We start from the raw sequence: 16,588 nt of genomic DNA on the forward strand, positions 1-16,588 counted from the left end.
AGGAATTATCATGAGAAATGAAATAATTTCATAACTATGAAGTCATCCAACATTCCATGCATCTGACACTCATTGGGCTTGGCCATGTCTTGGGCATTATTCTGACCTTTAGACAATAAACTCTTCAATATTCTGTTTAGGATGGAAATAATTAAAAAGTGCCACAGTATAATGGGTATGCCATTGTCTTTAATAGAGTTAAAGCTTTTGTTACATAGACTATGATTAAAGACAATGACATTATGTACGCTGAGGTCTTTATAACATTCTTAATCAGTATTTCCCATTACTTAAAAATGGCAAAATACCATGCTTTAATGGTCCAGCTGCACTCCCTTTCTCTAAGCAGTCTGTATTAAAATTCACATTTAAAATTAGTTCAGTCAAAGACCTTTATGTTTAGACATTAAGAATTCACATTTGCAGAACACTGGCTTGTGAAAAGCCTTTGAGTGTCTTGTAAAAAGCTTAAGGAATCTTCAGTACATTTTTCTCCAAAGCTATATTTCAATTTCTAAAATTTATTGCCAGGGGAGGGACGGACAGGCCATTAGGAGGACCAGCATTCATCCCTCTGGGCACTTCACAGCTGAAATAATTCCCAGCCATTCCCTTTTAGACAGGCTTGTAGAAAACTCCAGAAGTCAGCTCTGGGACTGCATAAAGTGCCCTATCACGATCCTATCTTTGCCATTTCTTGTGAAAGGCTTTAAAAGTCTTGACTAAGTCATATTGCAAACCATTACGACAGAGAAACTTTGATATGTACAGGGAAAGAAAACTCAATCTGAATCTTCTGACTCTGATTTAAGCAAACGTATTTCCCAACAGAAAGTGAAGAAATTCTAAATACGCTCTATCCACGAGCTACATACTTAACGACTAAAACTTTTCAGGCCCCATTTACTTCTACTGCTGACTTCATAAGGCACTGTAAGCTCCCTCAGAGAATGTAAGTTTCCTGGAAGCCCTGATAAAACTAAAAACATTTTGAGAGAAAAGGGAAGGGATTGAGTCTACAGTCTGCTTTTCTGCTGTTTCGATTACTGCTTAAAACTGAAATAAAAATGCATTTGATGGCCACTGGACAGTAGGTCCCGGGTACTCAAATGGAGTCAGTGTTTACAGAATATTTTGGATAAAATCCTTGCCAGATGGTCCCAAGAAATGTTTACCTCACTGTTGATTTTAGCTATCTTAATGTCAGCAACAATAAAAAGAAGCTTGTTACTGCCACTGGGGAGCAAAGGCATAAAATCCTTCCTCCCCAAATAGAACTGCTAGTTGCAGACAGCTGTGCCCTATACAACAATAAGGTTGATATTATAGATTTCTGGGAAACTATTTCCAGGATTAGAGAAAGAGGTAAAATATAACAAATTTTGCTTATAATGAAGTCTACTTTAAATATATAATACTTAGCAATTACACTATGTATTTTTAGCTCATGATAAATAAGAATTTTTTCAGTGGATAAACACAAAAGGTTGAATAAAAGTATGAAGAGGTGGATGTGCAGGTGAGCCTAAAAGTCAGTCCCATTTGAATTATACTTCTAATCCCTTCCTGTAGTCTTCTTCCATTTTATAATATTTTTCATTGAAGGGAGGCAAAGGTACAGGGCGGGGAAGAGGAGCTACTAAGAATATAATTGCACTGAAAGTATACTGAAGTATAAGTCTTTTGAGATCAGAGGGCCTCTTTTTGCCTGTGCATAATATATACAAAAGCAGACAACATAATATAAAGAATACCACTTACAATTTTAATATTGTTAAAATAGTTAAGACAACCAGCTTTTAAACCCATGTTCTTGAGGCATGTCAGAAAAGTTATGAGAAATCTCAAAATTTATTCAATGAACATTTACTGAATGCTTACTATGAGCAAGATGCAGGGTTAGGTATTATGGGAACATTACTTTATTAAAATCTCTTAGACCAAGAGGAAGTTGTCTGAGCAGAACATGGGGATACTGCGTGGTTTAAAATCAGGAAAGGTGTGTGTCGGGCTATATGCTTTTACCATGTTTACTCAGTCTGTAGCTGCGCAAATAATCCAAGAAGCTGGACTATATATGAAGAACGCAGAATCAGGATTAGAGGAAGACTCATTAACAATCTGAGATATGCAGAGGACACAACTTTGCTGAAGTGCTTACTGATGAAGATCAAAGACTACAGCCTTTGGTATGAATTATACCTCAACATAAGGAAAACAAAAATCCTCACAACTGGACCAATAAGCAACATCATGATACACAGAGAAAGTACTGAAGTTGTTAAAGATTTCATTTTACTTGGATCCACAATCAATGCCCATGGAAACAGCAGTCAAGAAATCAAATGACATACTGCATTGGGCAAATTACAGCAAAAGACCTCTTTCAAGTGTTAAAAAGCAAAGATGCCGCTTTAAGGACTAAAGGTGCACCTGATCCAAACCAAAGTATTTTCAATCGTCTCATATGTGTGCGAAAGCTGGACAATGAATAAGGAGGACCGAAGAAGAATTGATGCCTTTAAATTATGGTGTTGGCGAAGCATACTGAATATACCATACACTGCCAAGAGAACGAACATCTGTCTTGGAAAAAGTACAGCCAGGATGTTCCTTAGAAGTGAGGATGGCAAGGCTCTGTCTCACATACTTTTGACATGTCATCAGGAGGGACCAGTCCCTGGAGAAGGACATCATGCTTGGTAAGGCAGAGGGTCAGCGAAAAAGAGAAAGATCCTTAATGAGATGGACTGACACAGTGGGTGCATCGGTGGTCTCAAATGCAGCAACAATTGTGGGGATGGCACAGGACTCTTCAATGTTTTATTCTGTTGTACACAGGGTCACTATGAGCCAGAACTGACTTGACGGCACCTAACAACAACACTCTTTCTCTCCCCTTTCACTGTAAGCAAGTCACTTTCTACAACCTATATTCATATTCATTCTCACCTCTTCCCTCCTATCTCAGTGTAAGGGGAAGCCCTTGTGGTAAATTTCAAATGGCTACAAACTCTCTGCAGCAACTCCCATTGGGAGGTAAAATGTAACTCTTTGTAAGTTGTTTTGCCTAATAGAATGTGGCAAAAATGACACTGTGTGAGATCTGAGCCTGAGCCCAAGGGGCCTTGCAGTCTCTGTTCTTGCTCTCTTGGAACACTGTTACCATGTGAAAAAGCCTGCTGGAGAGGTCACATGGACGAGAAGCAAGGCATCCAGGCCAACAGCCTGCCAACTACCAAATATGTAAACGAGGCCATCCTAGCCCACCCAGCTCCAGCTGGCCTGCCAAGTGACTGCAGCTTGAGTGAGACCAGCAGATGAACCTAGATTTCTCACCACCAAAATCAGGAGCTAATGAATTAAAAAAAAATTCTTTTTAAAGCCACTATGTTTTGCAGTGGTTTGTTAAACAGCAATAGATATCTAATCTAAGCCTCTTCCCAACGGAGGTCAGTCCCTCCTCCTGTGATCTGGGTTTCTTCCTCTTCTCCTCTTCTAAGATCTTATGCTATTAATCAGTTCTTTCTGTCTCTGGCATTGTCAACCTCTCTGCGATTTATTCTCCTGTATGAACACATGCCTAAGTTTCTTCCATCTTAAAGCCGCTCTTAACCATGCAGCTTTCTCTAGTTAACAACCAATCAAGATTAAAAAAAAAAAAAAATCATGCCCATCCTACTTTCTCACCTCCCATTCATTTCTCAACCCACAGCAATCTGGCTTCAATCTCTCTCTTTCCACTACAAGTGTTTTCCTTGACCATCAATGACCTTCCCAGTTGCCAAATCCAGTGGACTTTTTTTCAGCTCGTCTCACTTCAACTCCTTGTTGCATCTAGCAACACTGATAATTCTATCCCTCTAGATTTTCTCTTTGCTTTTAGGACACCATTATGACCTGGTTGGTTTTCCTTTATGACTTGATTTTCCTCATAACTTTTAATTTCCTTCACTGGATCCCACTCCTCAGTCAACCCCTAGATTCTCTTATTGGTCCTTATGGGAGCTCACCTCCAAGACAGCCTTGATGATCCTTAAACCAAAACCTACTGTCGTCGAGTCAATTCTGACTCATCGTGACCTTACAGGACAGAGTAGAACTGCCCCAAAGGGTTTCTACGAAGTAGGTGGTGGATTTGAACTGCTAATCTTTTGGTTAGCAGCCATAGCTCTTAACCACTGCACCACCAGGGCTGATCAGTGTAACCATTAGGATGTTGCAAATATGACAATGAATGACTCCTGAAGCTAGGTCACAGAGACACTGGATCACTTGCCCTGGGAGAAGCCAACTACTATGACATGAGAATACTCAAGCAATTACATGGAGAGATTCTCGTAGGGTGGATCTAAGGCCTCCTGCCAACAGCCATGTGAGTGAGAGATTTTGGAAGAGGATCTTCCATACCAGTTAAGCCTTCAGATGACTGCAGCTCCAGTGATGTCTAGACTACAACTTCATCAGAGACTCTGAGCTAGAACCATCTAGTCAGGCCACGCCTGAAATTCCCGACCAAGGCATAACCTCTCTAAACAATGAGTGGTGGGCTGGAGCCAATTCATACTGGTTTGTGAAGATAGACAGTTAAATATTCAGAAATTTGCAATCTGGTTGTTAAACTACTGGTAGCTCAAAATCTGCTACCATGAGAGTATTTACACCATGAAAATAGGGCATCCCCCTCCAACAACCACCCTAAGTACCAGTTTACCAGCACACCACTGGTTCCACATTTCTTCAGTTATACCAAACAAAACCTGAACTCCCTTTAACATGATATATATATCATGTTTTATATATATATATATATATCTCCCTGCTTCTGCCTGGTGTGTACCTCCGTTATTGTCCACTAAGCCAACTTCTACTCATCCTTCAAAACCAGACCCACATTTGATCTCTCCAGGTACACAGGTTATCCTTTGTGCTACCACTGCCTCAAGATAGCATTAAAAGTGCTGAGCACAGCATACAAGGGCTCTCCTGGCCTTCACCTACCTTTCTCTGTTACATGTCCACACACGTACTTTACACTGCAGCCAAATTAGTCAACTTCCCCAACATGCCACATTGTTTCATGCCTCTGTGGCTTTCACACATGTTGATCCCTTTACCTAGAACATCGTCCCTCACTTTATTGGCCTAACTCTTATTTACATGTTAAAATTCAAAAGAAATACTCATTCTGCCAGGAAGCCTTGCCAGATTCCCATCCTCATGTCAGACTTGGAAATATTTCCTTTGAGTTCCCATTAAGACCTTGTCCATATCCAGATGCTCTTGATTTTACTTCCTGATTCTCTTGCTTTTCTTCCCTATGGCTAGTGTTTTAATTAAATCACCCATCATTTCTCCCTGTCTTGAACTACTGCAATAATATCCTGATAGATACTGGTCATGTCTATAATAATTTAATTTCTTTTGATTCCTCATTAGACAATAAATTCCTTAGAACTCTGTACATATTTGAGCACTCATAACAGAATACAGTAAGCAACATTTATTGATTAAAAATAAATGGAAGGAAGGGAGAATAAGTAAGTAAGCTAGAGAGATATAATGGCAGGGCTTTATTAAACTAAATAATGGAGGGTTTGTGAGTAGACTGAGTCAGGCCTTGGAGGCCAGAGAATTTGGATATTATTTAGTGACGGGGAGGCTTTGAAGGCTGTTAGACAGGTAAGTATAGTGATCCAAGAATGATTTCAGAAAAGTGCTCTAGCTATAGTCTGCAAGATAGATGGGGGGAGGGGGCAAAACACCAACTAAGAGAATAACTGAGAAAAGCATATTGCAATGTGAGAAGTAATAAAGATAACCATTCTTGATATATCATTACAGTTTCAGTTAGCATTTGGAATTCCTTTTAACTTGGATTAAAAAAAAATGAATTTTATTTATTTTTTTACTTCTTTCCACTTTAGTAATCCATGTCCCTTATGAAAAAAGCTAGAAAGTATTTAAAAATGTAAAAAAGTAGAAAAATATCACCTTACCCCACCACTCAGAGGCAACCACTGCTAACATTTGGACATACCTTCTTCCAGTCTATTTTTCTATACATTTGCTGTTATGTTGTTAAAATGATATTATACATACAGAATTTTATATTCTGCTTTTCTAACTTATATATGGTAGCACTTCCGCTTTCTAGGCAAAATTTTAAAGGTTCCATTATAGCTCATCTTATACCAGATTTTGGTTAGCTAAAATTTTTTTTTATTTCCTTAAAGTAAAAAATTTTTTTTTTGTTATTACTAATAAAATTCTGATGAACATTTTTGTGTATAAATCTTTGTTTTAATTTGGATTATTTCCTGAGGGTAGATTACTAGTAGGAGATTTACTGGATTAAAGGCTATGATCACTTGAATAGTTTTGATACTTCTTACCAAATTGCTTCCTAGAAAGGTAGTACCAATTCCATTTGCACCTTCAGTGTGTAAGACTGTCTATTCACTTGCCCCCTCTAAACAACCTTTAACTTGCATGCAATGTGCCATGGAGTAGCACAGAAGAACACTGGAACAATTTATCAGCTTGAACAGTCTGGCCAACACAGAATACTTCCTTGCCTCCTAAAAAACCAACCAAACCCGTTGCTGTTGAGTTGATTGCATCTCATAGCGACCCTAGGGGACAGAGTAGAACTGCTCCATAGGATTTCCAAGGAACAGCTGGTAGGTTCGAACTGCCGACCTTTTGGTTAGCAGCCAAACTCTTAACCACTGTGCCACCAGGGCTCCTTGCCTCCCTAAGTTGGCTTTAAAATTTTTAAATTGTGACTGTGGTACCAAGGAATCAGCTCTTTCTCTAGATATATGTGTACACATGCATTACATAAATCGATCTGGAAAGAGTGGTAACTGAATAAGAAGTACAGTCTACTTAAAGCAATTGGCAACTATAAGATGGGCAGATACTCAAAACCTGTTGCTTTCCCTTTAGACAAGAGGGAAAATGATCAGATCTCACTCTAAAATATTTTTACATCCAAAAAATAAACTGGTAAACTTTCTGTCTATACACTGATTAGGCCAAGAACAAGTACAATAAAAATATTTTACTCCTATTTGGTGAATACAGGTGATCATACGAGTTAAATTTAACCTATTATCTGTCGCTTCTCAATAATTTCTTAAATGGTTTACCAAGCTTTCAAGTGATAGGAGATAACATTTAGGTCAGAGAGAAAACAATTTAAAATCAAATCTTTCTTGATTTAAAAAAAAAAATAAAGTAAACATTTCCAACTGATAGACCTTATAGCAAGGTTTAATAAACTAGGGCCCACGGGCTAAATTCAGCATGCTGCTTATTTTTGCACAGCCTTTTTTTTTTTTTTTTGATGAGCTAAGAATGCTTTTTTATACTTTTAAATGATTGAAAAAAATTAAAAGAAGAATATTTTGTGACATGTGAAAATTATTAGAAACTCACATTTTTATTGTCCATAAATAAAGTTTTATTGGAACACAGCTACGATCATTCATTTACATATTGCCTATAGCTGCTTTTGTGCTATATGGTAGCACTGAGTAGCTGTGACAGAGACTGTAAGGTCCTGAAACCGTAAAATATTTATTATCTGGCCCTTAATAGAAATAGTTTGCCGACCCTTGCCTTAAAGCAATTTAAGATTTATATTTTCATCACTAAATCTGATTTAATGATTGTTTTCCAAGATGCTCTGCTGCTCTTCAGAAATAATTCTTACTTTGTTACATTCTGCATTTCAAAAATTTCCATTTTTCATTAGCTTATGATATTTTCTGTTACATCCATTTTGGAGAAGTATTTTATTATTTTCTATAATTCTGTCAAGAGCCTATTTCTACCCTACTTAATCATTTGGCTACTAAAATTAAGTCAGTGGTAGTTGGAGAAATTCTGCAATTCTGAAAAAACATGCATAATCTAAAATTGTACATGTTCAAGGGTAAAGGTAAGGGTAAATCTTTATACACAAGGTAGAGGCATTCCTATTCCAGTTTAATTAAGCAACACTACTCTCTATTAACCAGAAAGGAAAGTTAACTTGAACAGTCTATACACGAACCCTGCTAGTTGACAGAGGGGTCACTGTATCTCGTTTGAGTAAATTAAACAAAGCATGCTGCTCACATTCTGAAGAAAGATTTCATGGACTCACACTTCCAGTCCCTAGATTTAACTATGCATAATGTGAAGCACTTCTTTGAAGACCAATCTCTTACTGGTTATTGTTCTCATCCAACCTGATCTGCAGTTTAATGAACTGGGATATTTAAGGGCCTTTTGTGGTGGCAGATATGACTCTCTGCAGCTGAATATGTTCAATGATTCCCTAGGAAATAGTTTTGCTCTTCCTTTGTTTGTTTAGGCAAGAAATTATCGTGGGATATCCAGCATTTCAAGTGATTCTGCCTCAGAGCATGTGTTAGAAACTATAAGGAGATGACTTTTCAATTCTAAAAGGTTTTTCAGCTTTGGATTTCTGGAATTGGTTGTGTCCATGTTTCTTCCCATCCCATTGGGACTTATTGTTGTTAGCAACCTCCTGTGTGGTTCTAAAATATCTTGACCTCTTTGAAACCTTTCCAGGTGTCATTGTTACTTTCTTGATCTCTGCAATATAAGCTACATTGTTTAGTGGAGTTAAGTTCTATGAACTTTAGAAATTCTCCCTGAGACTATGAATTGACTAACACCCAAAGTGGCATAAACATGCAGACACAAATGTTCCTAAACCCAAGCCTGCTAGGCAATGCAGGATATGACCTGGAGTCTAGAGAGAGGAACATTTTGCTCAGTTGTGTGTCCATGACTACGTCCAGGTGCAGTTTGAAGCTAAGTGGCTAGTGTTTCTGATCCTCAGATGTAACCTCTCATTAGGACACAGCAGAATTCGCAACTGCGGATGTAAGGAATTCCGTGAAGACCCTCTGGGACCATTAAAACCTCTGGCGTCGGCGGGTCTTAAAACGCACTTACTCCTGCATACGTAGATGTAGTAGAGACACTGTTCTTTATAAATTTGATCTAATATTCAGCCTAAAGAAGATTATAATGACTGCAGCTCATCTTCAAATTTGCATTCAGAGGATACAGGTACAAATTAAAAAAAAAAAAAAAAAAAAGTTTAACAGATACCTGTCTGAGGTTTTTGGTTTGTCATTGAACAGTTCTTACTGTTTTTGGTAATATAGATGAGGCTTTGCCAGGGTTCATACTTGGACTAAGAATCCCATATTAGCCTAGCTTTAGATGTGGCACACTGTACCAGTGATTTCTCAGCCCTTCCCTTAAAGCCTCACAGCTTGGCTATCCCAGTAGAAAAATCATGCCACCAAAACCTCCAGCAGAGTGAGACAATGCTATAGAAATACTACTGTATGGAGAATCAAAAGATATGAGATGTAGTCCCAACTCTACCACTGTGTAACTTAGCATCTCCATTTGTCTCCTGATCTATACTTATACATAACAAATAATACAAACCACACAGGATTGTCATGGAAATAAATGAGCAACAAATACAAAAAGGCTTCAAAAAGTGCAAGAGTATAAATGTGAAGCGTGTGGTGGTGGCAGTAGTCCATTTTTCTCTCCTGCTGATCTCCTCCTCACCTAGAGACTGCTATGTCCACAGGATGAAGACTATTGTTCCCCCACACTTCTGAGTCAGCTATTATTCTGGTCCTCTTCCCACCCTGGCTCTAGTACCTGAGGAATCTTGAGGGTCATGTTAGTCTATGCATCTGAAAATGACTATGAGGGGATTAAGCTTCCACCACTTTGTTTTCTGGAAACCCTGGTGGTGGGCGTAGTGGTTAAGAGCTATGGCTGCTAACCAAAAGGTTGGCAGTCTGAAACCACCAGGTGCTCCGTGGAAACTATGGGGCAGTTCTACTCTGTCCTATAGGGTCACTATGGGTCAGAATCGACTTGAGTACAATGGTTGGTTTTTTTTTTTCCTATTGGCTAGGGCCTGCAGCTTGCTGTGTGTGAATGGGTGAAGTGACTACAGAGTACGGTATACAATTACCCATTATTTCCGCCTTTCAGAGGCTTTTGTCCTGCCACTAATATGTCACTGCTAGGAATGCAATTACCATGGAAATTCTTAGAAGGTCTAAAAGGCTATATACCAAGTGTAAACATGAGTTATCTCTGGGTAGTTGGGATTACAGAGTTTGTGTTTTTTTTTTTTTTGGTGGGAGGTGGTGGTCTATGTATCTGTTATGTTCTCACTTTCTAGTCAATAAGAAAAATAACACAAAAAAACTGAATTTAAGAAAAACAACAGAAATGGTCTTTAACTGTGTTGCAAGGGGCAAACAACTTGAAAACTCTCTAACACGGAAATTTCTCAAGAGGAAAGTTAGAAACACTCAGATTTGCCCTAAAAATCTGAGCATAATATCACGTTATGTGAGAAATCTTTGTGCAAACTTTTATTAAAAAGGATTTATGCAGTTTAACTGTCATGTCAGATTAATTTCAGTTAAATAAATATATTTAAGTATTGCACTGCAATTGCTTTTCCAAAATTTATACCAATAGCGTGGCAATCTGATGAAAAAGCAAGTAAGAAATCAGAATTTAGCTACCGGAAAAAAAAGCAAGGTGGAGCCTGAGGGCACAACATATTCTGAAGCTGGTCTATAGACCAGATGGGAAAACTTGTTCTCTAATCTAATGACTTTCTTTTAATCACAAGCAGACAGTAGTTTCCTTATTATCCAGAGTTTCAGAAGTACATTATTCTTGAGACTACTTCCTAGGATTTCTTCTACTCATTTAAGACCATATCTTTGTATTTAATTCATTCTCATATTATCCCTGCAGGGCACATCCCTCTAATTATTCCCATCTAAAGTGACAGGAAAATGGAATTATACTACTTGCAAAACAGACATCCTTTGGTAGGTCTTTTCTCAGTGCTCTCTTGGGCTTATTTTGCTATTGTGCTCACTTGGTCATAGATTGTGAGCTCTTGCAGGGCAAGGACTGTGACTTACCTGTCTTTGAATCCCACAACCTAGCATGTGCCTGGCGCAGAGCATGTACGCAATAAAAATCTGAATAAATGAATGAATAATAATACCCAACACTTAATGCTGACAGTGTATCAAGCACTGCCTTATATCTATTAACTCTTTTAGTCCTCACAATCCTGTGAAATAGGTACCATCATTATTCCCATTTTACATATAAGAAACCTGAAGTACAGACCTACGTACTTTGGCTCCAGAGTGTAATCTCTTACTCACCACCACACATGACCCAGAAAGCACCCATGATTGCTAAACAGGAAAATGTTTCTTTCCAAGAGAAGCATGGGTACACAGTGCTCCTAGTCTCTAAACTTTTCTGAGCTTCCGTCAGATGCAACTATGCTGTGTGGTTCCTTGGGAGACTTAAAAAAGAAAATAACTGGACACAAGCACACAAGTGCAGAATAAATGAACCCCCAACCTTAACAAATGCTGCGCTTGTAAGGCTGTTTCTCAAATACCTGTGGGGATTTGTGAGAACGCCAGCTGTACTGGTGACTATGGAGACTTGCCAGCACAATATTTTCGTCAGTATCCACCTGGCCAAACCGCAGTGTCTCCTGTGTGTCATTACAGATCACAAAATGGCTGAAGACCAACTCTTCTACCTCAGGGCATTTGTTCTGAAAGAAAAAGAATAGGAAAACCAGCATGCATCAGATTAATTGCAAGATGTTTGGCAGCTGTCTGCCCAGTGGCGATTGTTACAACACAGAAACACCGAAAGATCTGTTGTCATTAGCTCTGGTATACAAAGCATTCTATACTTCCAGGATAAGCACAAAAAACACCTTAAAGAGATCTTAAACGTTCCAAGAACGTGTTTTGATTTATACTCATACAAAATAAATCATATACAAAAAAAAAAAAATCATGTATACAGAAAAGTAAAAGAACAATGAGATCCCTTAAACTTTTAACATTTCTTAAAATGAATTAACATGCTACAAAAAAATGCTATACTGGGTAGAGTGCACGTTTTTGAGCAGAGTACTGGAGGCTAGAATTACCATGTTCCTGGCCTTCTAAACTCAACAATCAAGACCAATTACCAAAGCCACAGCTTGTACCATACAGAAAGTAAGGATCATTTAGGTAATACATCCCCAGATCCCTTAAGGGGTGTGTGTGTGTGTGTGTGTGTGTGTGTGTCTGTCTGTGTGTCTGTGTCTGTGTGTGTCTGTGTGTGTCTGTGTGTGTCTGTGTGTGTCTGTGTGTGTGTGTGTGTGTGTGTGTAAATCTCTTCAGAGAGGTATGTAAATAAGCCATGACTTTCCCTCTATTGTTAAGAGGCTGAATACGTAAAACAGATCAACTCTAGAGTCAGCGTAAGCCAACCAAGTTGCATTTTTCAAGAGAAATAATGTTAGTTGAAAACAGTTGTCAGTATCTGTTTCAGCTAATAGTCATCAAGCAGCTAATGTCCTTCATTAATCAGCTAACGATCAGTGAATTAGTAAAACCTACCTGTGTTGATAATGCCTTTCTCAACTCAATGGTACCGCCATTGGTTGTTGTTTTATCAAAGTACTGACAGGATATGTGTGCTTACTTTTATCACTCTGATTAGGTTATGGCTTAAAAAAACAATAAACATGCTTCTAATGACTAAAAAATAAATGATTGACTTTAGAACACAAGAAAAAAAATCCTAATTAGTTGATCAATTTGCAGACAATGGGAGATAACGTACAACTGATAGATGTTCAGTTGTTCTCTATTTCCTAGGTGTGGACCTACATACTGTCAAAACATCATACACCATCATTTGCTGTTTTATTATTTAGGAGTATAGTGATTTAGTGATTATGAGGACTGATGCCAAGGAAGTCCATGAGTAAATGTACCTGGAATCCAGTCTGGACAAGACAAGGCCTAGAACTGAATCTGGAACAGAATTATCTTGGGAAACAGAATCCACCTCTAGTCATTCAGAAGGCACCCAAGAGACAGTACGTACGTATTGCTCATGGCTGCAGTGAAGAGGTCCTAATACACCTCATTCCTCCAGGGGCCCTTGAGGACTTCTAAGCCATCTCTTTATAACCATCTATTCTCACTGAACCTTTCTAATCTCACAGAGCTGAACGCTGCCTGTCAGCCAGATCACTCACCAAAAGACTCCGGTTAAGTTAGACCAAAGCAATTGCAGCCAAAACCAAACCAGTTGCCATTGAGTTGATTGCAACTCATGGCGACCCCATGTGTGTCAGAGTAGAACTCTGCTCCATAGGGTTTTCAGTGGCTGATTTTTCAGATCTCCAGGAGGCCTTTCTTCTGAGGCACCTCTGGGTGGATCTGAAGCTCCAACCTTTTGATTAACAGCCAAGCACATGAACTGTTCGCACCACCCAGGGACTCCAAAGCAGTTATAACTGACAATTATCTACTGTCTACCAAAAAACTCTTCTGTGACTTTTAATCATTTTTAATAATTTTATAATATTTTAAATAATTTTAAAGCTTACTACCATGGGGTTTTAGATGTCCTGCCTGACCTGGCTTCTGCCCACAGTGCCAGCTGCATCTTGAATCACTCTTCATTTGCTCATTAGTTCCAAGCTGTACTAGCCTTTTTCTGTAACCGCAACACGACACTGGCCTCTTTTCAATTCATCCAACATGTCAAACTCCTCCTGCCTCAGTGCTTTTCCTCTGTGTGGACATCTCTTCCTCCACCTCTTTGCTTGACCAACTCCTTTCTACTCAGCTTCTAGGTTCTTCACTTCTGAGATCCCCCCCAGATCAGATTAGCTGCTCCTATTTTATGCTCACATAATACTCTATATTTCACCTTCAGAGCATTTTTCTTTACTGTAACTAATTAATTTGTATGATTATGGGTCTTTAGACTCTGTGCTACATAAGGACAGGAACTATGTTTTATCTGTCCTCACAACTTTTATCTGCAATGCCTACATGATCCTGGCACATCTTATTGTTGAGTAAATTTTTAAAACTATGAATGCAATATATACATTTATGTAGAAAATTAGAAAAAACAGAAAGCTTTAAAAAAAATACCTCTAATTTTACTACTCAGAGATAATGGCTATTAGCATTTTGGTGAATTTTCTTCCAGTCGTTTTTTTCCCTTCTGAGTTTCCTGCCTGTTCCCACTTTATGCTACCCAATTGTATTTTATATATTTATTTATAAACCTTTAATCAAACTGGAATCATAGTGTTTAATTAGTTTTGTATGATGGGATTTTTCCATTTAGCCTTATATAATGAACGTACACAGCTCTCCTTGTAAACAGTTTTCTCTCCTTTACTTCCAAGAGTACAAACATGAAGTAAAGGATATGATGACAAACTTCCACTTAGTTAGGTGTCCTGAAATTGAAATTCAGTTTTCATAATGAATTGGGATCAGTCTGCTGGTAACACAGAGGTTAAGTCACCAGATGGGGCTTGAGAAGAAAAAAAAAATCCTATTACTTTTCTCATCTCTAAAAACTGACCTTTAATTAATGATGAGGGCTTTAGGAAAAAACGTAAATTAAAGAACACAAGAGGTTGTTTACATTTTTCTAAAGAATACTCAAAGTCCTCAGGGAACTGTTTCTTTATTGCTCCTTCATCTGTGGAGTTCATTATCACTGCAGTAAGCTTAAACATTTCTTGGAATGTTTTAAATTCTAGAATATTATAAAAAGTTCATATGCATTTTATATGACATCATATAGGCTGAACCTCAGAATGCTCAGTCAGATTTGTAATTAAAAGATGGCTTATCTATATCTAAGATATGTGGTGTAGTATTGTACCAAAACCAAACACAGTACCATCAAGTCGATTCCGAGTCAGAGTGACCCTATGGTCATTTGCAATTAAACAAGGATATTGTTTTGGTGTAAGATAGGACACATATGCGTAACCTCGATCAAAAATGATCTCCTTTAAGTGCTATTTTGTTCAAATCTGGGAATGTGACATAGAAATATAAAGCAAATTGCAAGTGGCATTTTGGGTCCTTAATCTGGTTTCACAAAACATTTGTCATTTAAAAAAGAGGGAAAAAAATCTATGGCTAGAGAAATCAGACACCAATGAAGGCTTCTGTTAATCTTGAACTCATGACCTAAAGGTGGAAGGCCAAATTGTTCCATGCTTCAACTGTCTGGTCCATCCATACCGGGTAAAAAGACTTGTTTCAGATATGAATCTGATACAAACTATTTGGAGAACTTAAACAACTTTTCCTACTTATTAAATTCACCTCTTTCATTGGCAACAATTACACTGTATATGAGCACTGCACACACAATAAAATCCAAGCTTGGGAAACTAAACTTCCCCTCTAAAAGGGATAAACCACATTCAGAATATCTTAGAAACAATGAATTTAATAATGCTTTATAAGCCCATTTCAATGTCAAATGTCCTATAATTTGAAAGTAGTGCATTTTTGTATTTACTTTAGAATACATAGGGTTAGATGCCTACCACATTAAAACTTGGTGGCAAGTACCCTTGACATGGGAGGAAACAAGAAAATTACAGCAACAATTACAGAAGTATATCCTCTTGAGGCTCATGTTAACATTGCCAAATCCCTGTATAAATCAGAACCAACTATTCATAGAATGTACCTGTCAGCAATATGCTATGTGACATATGGCTCTACTTAATCAAATATACAATTCCATTTTTAAAAAAAACTCAGAATATTCCTTCAAGGCATTGTGTTAGCCAGTCAGTCATTCACACTCTGATGTGGTTTAAAACATTTAAATATTTATGTACCATATTTTATTTATATGTATAGCTGTGTCTAAGAGAATATTTTTGCCCTGGGAGAAAACTGATATTTCTGAAGGCCATTTTGCAGTAGTTGCTACACATGAGTCCTCTTATAATGGTTCTGATACCAAGGCAAAAACGTACAGGGTTTAAATGCTCTATCAATGACTCTTTTATATTTTCTGGACTTGCTTTTTATTAAGTCAATTGTTCAAAATATGACAAAAAACAGAAACTGGAGCCATGGAGGGTTTTTTCACATCGCTATTTGAACCAGCTGCAAAGATTTAGATCACACTAGCTCTTATTTTACGCATGTCCTTTGCAACAAGAAAACCATGGAATGCCCTTAAAAAAGAATTTTAAAATACAAAACAGATGTGTTATCTTCTTTCCCTTTGCTATTGCACTGCCATGTTAGGTAATTAATTCCTTAGTCTTGTAAAGGTCTTCATGCATATAAAGAAAACAGTTTACTCCTCTAAAAATTCTTAAGTTAGGGAATTAAAGCTCCTGCACACCCCTCATCCCGCGGGAGATCAGTGTGGGATGAAGGACCATTTCTCTTGGGAAGCCAGCTCCACACAAGTGCACGTAGCATGTAAATGTGGAGAAATGTCTCCACTTAAATAACAATACAAACTTAATGGAAATACATTATTATACTGAAAATCAGTAATGGAAGCAGAAGTGATTTGTTCTTAAATTGCTGAACATAATATTGTCCAAACATTCTGCAAAATTGTTTTCATGCTGGTGGAAGCAGGCAGGCTCCCCATTTCAAACATGGCATTCAGC

General features: G+C 37.9%; 1 protein-coding gene across 8 annotated transcripts in view; it reads right to left on the bottom strand.

Annotated features, from left to right (window-relative positions):
* VPS13B (vacuolar protein sorting 13 homolog B) overlaps nucleotides 1-16,588 on the bottom strand; it is a 915,182-nt gene that overhangs the window by 82,048 nt on the left and 816,546 nt on the right. For all 8 annotated transcript variants that reach the window (XM_049854597.1, XM_049854595.1, XM_049854593.1 and 5 more), the window contains one exon: nucleotides 11,504-11,665. In XM_049854597.1, the coding sequence (XP_049710554.1) occupies nucleotides 11,504-11,665 (162 nt within the window). The remainder of the gene's footprint in view (nucleotides 1-11,503; nucleotides 11,666-16,588) is intronic.

The sequence above is a fragment of the Elephas maximus genome, chromosome 15 (genome assembly GCF_024166365.1).
Source record: "Elephas maximus indicus isolate mEleMax1 chromosome 15, mEleMax1 primary haplotype, whole genome shotgun sequence".
Lineage (NCBI taxonomy): Eukaryota > Metazoa > Chordata > Mammalia > Proboscidea > Elephantidae > Elephas > Elephas maximus.